The 10,602-nt window shown below is 39.6% G+C and overlaps 1 protein-coding gene across 1 annotated transcript; it reads right to left on the bottom strand.

The window, feature by feature from the left end:
- On the bottom strand, window positions 635-1,264 carry LOC107605736. Its single transcript, XM_016307709.1, has one exon. It carries the CDS (start codon window positions 1,262-1,264, stop codon window positions 635-637), a length of 630 nt encoding a protein of 209 aa, XP_016163195.1.

Genomic DNA, 10,602 nt, shown 5'->3' with positions numbered 1-10,602 from the left:
TGAGTTGTGCCTCGGGCACAAAGTTGGCATGAAGTAGGCACAACTCTCTGGTTTTTGTACCAGAGATTCCAAAATTTGCAATCGACGCGTACGTGTCGCCCACGCTTGCGCGTGGGTTTGCGAAGTGACAAAGAACGCGTAAGCATCACCTACGCTTACGCGTGGGTTGCAGTTGTGCCACTGGCACAAAACGGGTACAAAGTAGGCACAACTCTTTGGTTTTAGTACCAGGAGTTGTGAAAACGCGTCGACGCGTACGCGTATAGCATGCTTGCGCGTCGATAGCTCCTTTTTTTTCATACACATGAGGAGGGGAATTATAGCACAAATTGGTAGTAATGCATGCTAAAAGGTTAAAAAACACCCAAAACTTCATGTAACACTCAACCTTAAGAATTTCTTCAACATCTCAATTCAATCAAACCACTGTTAATGAACTCCTCATGAGCAATTCAATAAAAATCAAACAAAACAAGCATACTTGAGCAAACTCACAAAATCAAGCAATCACAAAATTCACAAAGACTCAAAAAGCTATATTGAAGAAACTATGTACAAAGGAAGATCATACCATGGTGGGGTGTCTCCCACCTAGCACTTTTCTTTAACGTCCTTAAGTTGGACGATCATGAGCTCAAGTCTCTTTGCCTTTGGGTGCATCCTCAAGAAGGAACACCTCAACCTCTTTGTTGCTTTTCATCTTCTCTCCATGGTAAAGCTTCAGACGATGATCATTAACCTTGAGAATTGTGGGGCTTGAAGGGTGACTCAAATGGAAGACACCATATGGCTCAGCTTTCTCCACCCTATAAGGTCCTTCCCACCTTAATCTTAACTTGCCTGGCATCAACCTCAATCTTGAGTTATAGAGGAGGACTAGGTCCCCAGCCCTAAACTCTCTCCTTTTGATGTTTCTATCATGCACCGCTTTCATCCTCTCTTTGTAGAGCCTCGAATTCTCATAGGCTTCCAACTGAAGACACTCAAGCTCCACCAACTGTAACTTCCTTTCGATTCTGGCCCCCCCAAAACCTGAGTTGCATTCTTTTACGGTCCAATAAGCCTTATGCTCTACCTCCACCGAAAGATGGCAAGCCTTCCCATAGACCAACTGGAACGGGCTCATACCGATCGGCGTCTTGTAAGCCATCCAATAGGCCCAAAGCGCATCTCCAAGCTTAGAGCTCCAATCCCTCCTATGAGGCTTTACAATATTTTCCAATATGCGCTTGATTTTCCCGATTGGAGACTTCGGCTTGGCCATTTGTTTGGGAGTGATATGCCGTGGCCACCTTGTAAATGATACCATACTTCTTCATCAACCCTGTCATCCTTTTGTTGCAAAAATGAGAGCTTTGATCACTCACGATTGCTCGTGGTGATCCAAAGTGACAAATAATGTTATTCCAAACAAAAGAAAGAACCACATTAGCATCATCAGTTCGGGTGGGAATTACCTCCACGCACTTGGAAACATAGTCAACAGTTAGCAGAATATATATGAAACCATTAGAGTTTGGAAATGGGCCTATGAAGTCAATACCCCAAACATAAAAAATTTTGCAAAACAATATAGTTTGTTGGGGTATCTCATTCTTCTTGAAAATATTTCCAAACCTAAGGCATTGTGGACAAGAGCTACAAAAGAGAGATGCATACTTGAAGAGTGTAGGCCACCAAAATCCGTAATCTAAGACCTTTCTAGCCGTTCTTTGAGGACCAAAGTGGCCACCACCCTCAGAAAAGTGGCAAGCCTCCAAGATAGGCTGAAATTCAGATTGGGAAATACACCTTCTAATTACTTGATCGGCACCACATATCCACAAGTAGGGGTCATCCCATATATAATATTTGGATTCGCTTTTGAGCTTATCCTTTTGATGTTGAGAAAAATTGGGAGAAAAGGTGCGAGCAACCAAGTAATTCGCAATAGGTGCATACTAAGGGATCACCTCGGATATTGCCAGCAAGCCCTCAAGAGGAAATGTATCATTGATAGGAGTGGAATCGCCCTTTGTGTGCTCAAGGTGACTCAAGTGGTCCGCCACTAAATTTTGGGATCCACTCCTATCTTTTGATCTCTAGATCAAACTCTTGCAATAGCAGCACCCATCGGATTAACCTTGGTTTCGATTCCTTTTTGGCCAACAAATACTTCAAAGCCGCATGGTCCAAATATACTACCACCTTAGAGCCAAGTAAATAAGCCCGGAATTTATCCAAGGCAAAGACAATCGCTAACAATTCCTTCTCGGTGGTAGTATAGTTGGACTGGGCTCCATTAAAAGTCTTAGAGGCATAGGCAATGACATATGGATTCTTACCCTCGCGCTGAGCTAGCGCCGCCCCTACCGCATAGTTTGAGGCGTCACACATGATCTCGAATGGCCTAGTCCAGTCAGGCCCTCTTACAATAGGAGCTTAGGTCAAAGCAATTTTCAACTTGTCAAATGCCTCCATGCACTCTTCACTTAAATCAAATTCCACATCCTTTTGCAATAATCGAGAGAGAGGTAGTGCCACCTTACTAAAGTCGTTAATGAACCGCCGGTAAAAACCTGGATAACCAAGAAACGCATGGACTTTCCTCACAGAAGAGGGGTAAGGCAACCCAGAAATAACACCGACCTTTGCCGGATCAACAGAGATTCCGTCACTAGAGACAATGTGCCCTAAAATAATACCTTGTCTTACCATAAAGTAGCATTTTTCAAAATTAAGCACAAGGTTTGATTTAGTACACCTCTCTAATACTTTTGCTAGATTGTCCAAACAAAGATCAAAGGAATCCCCAAAAACACTAAAATCGTCTATAAACACCTCGATGCAATGCTCAAAAAGATCTGGAAATATACTCATCATACACCTTTGGAATATAGCCGGTGCTTTGCACAAGCCAAATGGCATTCTTTTATATGCATACATTCCGAAGGGGCATGTGAAGTTGGTTTTCTCTTGTTCTTTCGGAGCAATGTGGATTTGAAAATAACCAGAATAGCCATCTAAGAAACAGTAATGAGATTTATCGGACAAGCGATCAAGCATTTGATCGATGAAAGGTAATGGAAAGTGATCCTTCCTAGTGGCCAAGTTCAAGCACCGATAGTCAATACACACCCTCCATGAGTTTTGCACCATTGTGGCTATAAGCTCATCATTCTCATTCTTGATTTTAGTAACACCGGATTTTTTCGGAACCACTTGCACGGGGCTCACCCACTCACTATCTGAAATCGGATAAATAATGTCAGCTTCTAACAACCGGGTGACCTCCTTCTTCACAACCTCTAGAATGGTGGGATTTAAACGCCTTGCCAAATGGGTTTGGATCCTTCTTCTAGGAAAATTTGGTGTTCACATACTTGAGGGCTTATGCCAACCAAGTCCGCCAAGCTCCACCCAATAGCCTTTTTGTTTCTCCTCAAGATATTAAGCAACTTCTCCTCTTGGTGGGAGGAGAGCTCCTTTGCAACAATTACCGGGAGCTTTTGGTCATCTTCAAGAAAGGCATATTTTAGGTGGGGTGGAAGTGGTTTTAAATCTACATTTTGTTCATGACTTGGCACTCGGTCATCTGGTAGTAACGGAGGTGATAAGGCATCTTCTTCACAGACATGGGGTTCCCCACATTTGGACCATGAATCATACTTTTCTCATTAAAACCATCATGGTGAACTTCGGCCACCACATTATAAATCATATCACACCATAAAATAGAGTGGTCTTCCGGTGGATGTCTCATGGCTTCATCAAGATTAAAGCTCACCGTTCTTCCATCGATCTCAAAAGAATAGGTACCCGAAAAAGCATCTAATTTGAACCGGGAGGTCTTCAAAAATGGCCTCCCAAGTAAGATAGATGAAGTCCTTTCGGAATCACGAGGGGGCATCTCAAGAATATGAAAATCAATCTGAAAGACCAATCCCTTTATACTCACTAGAACATCCTCCGCAATACCAACTACAGAAATTATGCTTTTATCCGCCAAAACAAACCAGGTGGCCGACCATTTCAACGGTGGAAGCTTCAAGATCTCATAAACAGACAAAGACATAATGCTCACACAAGCGCCGAGATCACACATGCAATCAACAAATTATATCCCATCTATGGTGCAAGTGACTAGGCAAGGACCGGGGTCACCACACTTTTCCGGGATATCACCCATCAAAGCCGAAATTGAGCTTCCCAATGGAATAGTTTCTAATTCATGGATCTTTTCCTTGTTCATGCATATGAATCCTTTAGAAACTTTGCATATTTAGGGACTTGGCGGATAGCATCAAAAAGAGGAATGGTTGCCCCAACCTGCTTGAATATCTCCACCATCTTGGGGTCTAGCTCAACTTGCTTCTTGGTCTTCCTTGCCAATGTGGAAAATGGAATTGGAGTAGCTTCTTGCAAGACATTTCCATCCTTAAGAACTCCGCTCCTTGGTTGAGCAATCACTTCTTCAACTACCTCTTGTACCTCATCCTCCTCTTCAATGTCTTCTACCTCCACCACATCCTCATCTTGAGTGACATCTCTTGAACTTGGCTCATCGAGACCCCTCTCTTGCAATTTGGTGCCGGACTCAAGGTGATGGCATTGATGCCACCCTTGGGGTTGGGTAAAGGTTGAGAAGGTAGTACACTAGAGCTTGAGGGTTGAACATTAGAGGTAGAGGTTGGTTCCATACGGGAAAGAAGGGCTTGGATGGTTGAGGTGAGACCGTTAATGCTAGAGTTAAATGAGGCTTGAAACTCTCTTTGTCGTTGAAGAATAGAACGGAGTGTCTCATCTTGGTTGGAGGAAGAAAGAGGGTAAGTGATTTGGGGCACTTGTGGTTAGTTGAGTTGATGTGCTTGCCTTTGATGAGGTGGTTGGTAGGTTTGGTAGGCTCTTCCTTGGTTTTGGTATTAGTATGGAGGGTTTTGTTGGTACCGATTTTGTTGGTTGTTGTTGTTCCATCTTTGGTTCCCACCATTCTCCCTTCCTCCTTGATTATAGTTATCCTTCCATTCTTGGTTGGAATTATCTTGCCAACCTTGATTATAGTTACTCCCTTGATTATAGTTACCTCCTTATTGGTGATAGCCTTAGTTTGGACAATTGTAGTAGGCATTAGTAGTCGCCAAGGTATTATCCTCTTGGAGACTTGGGCATTCATCAGTGTAATGGGAGTAACAAGAGAAAATTCCGCACACTCGTTGAGGGACCAACTGTTGACATTGTTGTTGTTGAGGAGGTGGAGGTTATTGTTTATTGAGTTGGAGTTGCTTGAGAATATTTGTCATCTCTCCCAAGGTCTTGGTAAGGGCGGCGGTCTCACCACTAGAAGAAACTTCATTTATGACTCTTGGATGGTTGTTTCTTTGTCTAGCATGTTGGGTGGACTCGGCCAAATCGGTGATTAGTTGCCATGCTTCCTCCGCTGTTCTATACTTTGTCAAGGAACCATTACTTGAAGCATCCAAGAGGATCTTGTCTTGAGGTTTCATTCCTTGGCAAAAATAGCTAATCAACACTAGAGTGTCAATCATGTGGTGAGGGCATGAGTCAAGAAGCTTCCAAAACCATTCCCAATACTCATAAAGTGTTTCCAATTTACCTTGGACAATGCATGAAATTTCTTTCCTCAATCTATCTGTCACCTCCAGAGGAAAGAATTTATCTAAAAACTCCCTTCTAAGCAAATCCCAATCACCAATAATCTCATCGGGCAAAGTGTAGAACCACTCTTTAATTCCTTCCTCAAGAGAGAATGGGAAGGCAAACAACCAAATAGCAACCTCATTGGAACCCTCCCGCCTAGTTGTGGAGCAAACACCTTGAAAGTCTCTAAGGTGTCTAATAGGATCTTGGGCGGGAAGTCCATGGAACTTGGGTAGAAGATTGATCAATGCGGTTTTGAGTTCAAAATTAGCATTTAACTCCGGATGACGCACTTGAAGCGGTTGAAGAACAAAGTCCGGAGCACTGGCTTTCTTAAGAGTGACTCTTCTTGGAGCGGCCATAGTATCGGTACCTAATTCAATGGAAGAAGTATTAGTAGTATCAATGATAGAATAGATGGTTTCTTCCTCAAATGACGCTTCGGATTCAACGTCGGGTACCGTTGGTGAATTGGTAGGAACCCTTTCACCACCTCCAAAGGCTAACCATCTCCGAGCTTGCCTAAGATGTGATATAGTTCTCTCAATTTCTGGATCAAAAGGGGCTAAGCTTGGATCCGGTAGTGAATGCGTCATTCAATGAAAGAAGCATAGAGCTTATGACAATAAGATGCACTAAACAAAGATTAATCCTAACTAACAATTGAACTAGCAAACAATCAAGGAAAATGCAAGTATTCACATATTAATATATTTACACTAACCAACAACATGGAACACATATGCAACTCCCCGGCAATGGCGCCATTTTGATGCGTGATATTTTGTCGGTATAGAATTTTCCAATAGGATTATGCCGTGAGTATAGTCTAAACCAACAAGCTATAACGCATCAAACTTAGAAAATGTGTCACCACAATTCAAAATCAATAACCGGGAGTAGAATTCTGAGTCATTCTCCCTAGGAGTTGCCCTAAGATACACATCATTGGTTAGAAGTTCTCTTGGTAGTTTGAAGTTGAATACAAGAAAAGTAAATAAACATGAATTAAAGCAATGAGCAATTAACAATTGAACTAAGGAAAACAAGAACTTAAGCTAGCAAGTGAATGATTATCAATCAATGTAAAATCCTTGGCTAGGGGTGAGAATTGGAATTCCTATCCTCATTGCCTCCCTCAATTGTGATAAGAATTGGTTATTGCTACACTTAGTTAACCTCTAACTATGAAGGAAAGTCAAGTGGAGATAATCAATTTGAGTCCACAAGTCCTAGTCAAATCCTAAAGAAAGACTAGAGTTAGTGCCATTCAAATCGATTAGCAATTTTCAATTATCAATCAACAAAAGGCTTTGACAATTCAAGTTTCTCCAATTACCCAACTCCCAAGCCAAGAGTGAAAATCTACTCCATAGCTATAGTTGACATTTTCTCAAACATTTGGTGAGCAATAATGAAAGACATTATGGAATTGAGAAGAGAATTTGAATTAAAGCTATCTACTACAAGTAATTAACAACAATCAAGCAATTAACAACAATGAACATGAAATTCCTCAATGCATTAATAGAAATCAATGTAAACAAGATCCAAATCCTAGATCCAAAATAACTAGAGTAAGAAAAACACTAAATGAGAGTAGGAGAATGAGATCTACAAATTGAAGCAATGTAAGACTGAAATTAAATTCAGATCTAACCAAAGGATCCAAGTGAAATTGAAATTGAGAAAGCCAAAACTTAGAGAGAAGATAGAGTTTCTCTCTCTAGAACCACAATTCAAAAACTAGCTAGAAAATTGTCTAATGTGTGTATCCCCCTTTCCTCCTTGGTCCCTTGGGTCTTTTCCCTCCAAAATTCAGCTCAAATTGGGCCTGGAGCTCCTCAGAAATCGCCAGGCACGATTTCACTAATGAAGTCACGTGCCGAGCGTCACGCGTACGCATGGGTCACGCGTACGCGTCGTCTGGGTTTTTGCGATCCACACGTACGCGTCAAGCGTGCGTACGCGTCGATGAGATTTCTGCCCAGCCACGCGGAGGCGTCAACTTTTGCGTGCGAATCCCAAATCCAAGCTCCCACACGTGCGCGTCGATGTTAAAACTCCAAAGATCCATTTTTCATGCTCCTTCCACTTATGCATGCTTCCTTCCTCTCTTCTAGACCATTCTTGCCCCTATAAACTCTGAAATCACTCAGCAAACAGATCATGGCATCGAATGGTAATAGAGGGATATAAAAATATAGCATATTTAAGGCCTAAAAAGCATGTTTTCAATCATCAAGCAAAATTAGGAAGGAGACACAAAAGTATGCATTTTTATATGGATAAGTGTGATAGAATATTGATAAAACTCTCTAAATTCTATACAAAATAAACCCTAAAATTGGGGTTTATCACTTTTTTTTACTAGTTTTGGATGATTTTTTTTCTATGTTTTGGATTTTTTATTTTTTTTTGTTTGGATACTTTTTTTTAATAGTTTTAGATTTTTTTTTAATTTTTTGATGTTCTTTTTTTAATATTTTTTCAATATCTCTTTTTTTTATTAAGTTTTGGATGTTTTAGAATTTTTAAAATGGTTTAAATTTTTTTTTAGATTCTGGATGTTTCTTTTTTATCACAAGTAGTGGACCAGCGTTGAGACTCGGCGTTGCAGGTTAATGGTGATGGCATAGCAGGGGGTTGTTGAGAGTGGAGGGTTGCAGTGAAATTAGGGTAACGAGAAGGTAAAATGTAAAAGTGAAATTAGGATTAGCGTATGGGGAATTAAATTGGGATGTTTTTCTATGTTTATTGGGCCTTGGAATGCAGCTCAATACAATGTTGTCAAAGCTATTGGCTACACCTCCTGTTAGTTACCTAGCAGAATTGTTATTATTATTATTATGTTGGTTCCTAAAATTTTATCAAATTCGTAACTAAGCTCTTATATTTTTTTTTGTTTCAATAGGATTCCTACATTACTTTTAATTTTGTAAGTAGGTTCTTGATATTGTAAAAATTTTAGACTTAACAGAATATTTCTCTATAAATTGAAAGTACCACAATTAAGAACCTAATTAAATCTTTGACCACTTATTTTTTGGGCGAAATATTTCATTAATTTTGATATTTTCGACATAATAATGACCAAATTACAAAATTAAAAGTAATACAGGGACCAATCAAAAAGAAAAAAATATAAGGACTTAATGATAAGTTTGGTGAAACTATGGGACCAATACAGTAATTAAACCCATTTTTTATAGATTGTCAATCCTTCATAGATGTGATACATGTAATAATAGAGAATAGTATTGGGGTATTGTTTTAAAAATTAAACTAGATGCCATTCGAATAGGAAAAATCGAAAATCGATTCTTCGTCCAAGTTAAGAATTGGATTTGAACATGAAAAATCAACCAAGAACTAGAGAATCAAAACCAACTGGTTCTTAAATTTTGTCCTAGAAAGCAACAAAAAATACAAAACAAACCCTAGATCTCCACTTATTCATGTCCATTCTCAACTTCCTTTCCAATAGTTACGTCACCCCTCAAACATCATTTTCCATCACTCTGTTCTCCTGTTCGTACTACTTCTATCTCACACGATGTTACAAGACAGGATTAGAATAGTAGATTGATGATAGAGGAGAAGCAAAATTATATATTAACAAGAGAGGAGAAAGAGAATTGCTTACTGAGGATAGTCGAGGTAGAAAACCAAAGAAGAATATGAGATAATGGCGGGAGCAGAAGAACAACGAATAAGAGAAAAAGTAATGTCTATTGTAGCGAGAGTAGGAGCGGCAAGGAGAAGATAGTGAAGGTACATGGAATTATAGAGATGAATTTCTCTTGAAAAAGTGAGAATTTATAAATTATTTTCTTACTTTGGTAACATCATAGTATGTAATCAGTTTTGCCTGTAATATAATTACAGAATTGTCAATTTTTAAATAAACTTTATCCCACTAATCTTTATTATGAAATAAAAACTTTAATGATATTTAGCATTCTTATAATAAATAATAAATATTTTATCGAATTCGAGAAAGAGAAGGATGTATAATACTCTCAATAGTGTTAATCCTAATTGGGCTTGGTATTGACCACGTGGATTACGAAGACAAAGACCTACCAGTACATGGGGGCTCTTTTACAAAGCGGTCCTAGAGCCAAAAGTATCTATGGCCGAAATGGATCAATGCCAAATCCTCTTGTAGGCAAAAGGGATCATCCAAGATTGATTGTGAATGTCAAAAAATGGTCAATGAAAGTCAGTCTACATTATTCGAGATTCCCAACCGTTTGCCAGGGTTTGGCAAGGTAGCACAATTAGTGTTGCTTGACGATTAGCCGGGGTCATTCAACTGGTCTCTGTAAGTGGTTAGTAAACTATCATCAGTTGTTTAAGTTAGTCGTGGTTAATTGGTAGTTAGTCATGGTAAGCTTATGGGAGGTCAACGAGGTCAATAAGTGGATAGTCAGATGAGAGGACAATCATGGTAAACTAGCGAGAAATTGATCATAGTACGTCAGGGGGCCGAAGTAGGTTGTTAGGGGTTCACTCTATATATCAGTTCCCAGGTGGCCATTTAGAGTAGGTTAGTAGGCAACCTATTGGCTGAATAATCGGCATTTGTTATATGGATAGTCCCCCGACCATTTGAGATAAGTCAAAAGTTGGTCAAAATACGACCAATTAATTAGTCAAGATTAGTAGTCAGATAATTAGGTAGGTCTATAGTTGGTCGTTTGATCGGCCATCAGACAATCAAATGGCCAAATAATTGGCATCGGTCATAAGAAAGCCCATTAATCATTTAGGGTAAGCTGGCAATCGGTGTATGTACTTAGTCATTAGGCACTTAGACGGGGTTGGTCAATCAGGATAGGTTGAAGGGTAGTTATTATCGATGTGTAGGATTGATAAGCATAAAATTATTTTATTTTATTATTGTGTTATACTTACATAAAATTATGATATTTTAATTGGTATTATTTTTTTAAGATTTAT

This window comes from Arachis ipaensis, chromosome B01, assembly GCF_000816755.2.
Source record: "Arachis ipaensis cultivar K30076 chromosome B01, Araip1.1, whole genome shotgun sequence".
NCBI lineage: Eukaryota > Viridiplantae > Streptophyta > Magnoliopsida > Fabales > Fabaceae > Arachis > Arachis ipaensis.
This window is presented reverse-complemented; position numbering and strand designations above follow the sequence as displayed.

Coding starts and splice junctions, on each gene's coding strand:
- LOC107605736 (XM_016307709.1), bottom strand. CDS start 1,264: ATGGCCAAGCCGAAGTCTCCAATCGGGAAAATCAAGCGCATATTGGAA.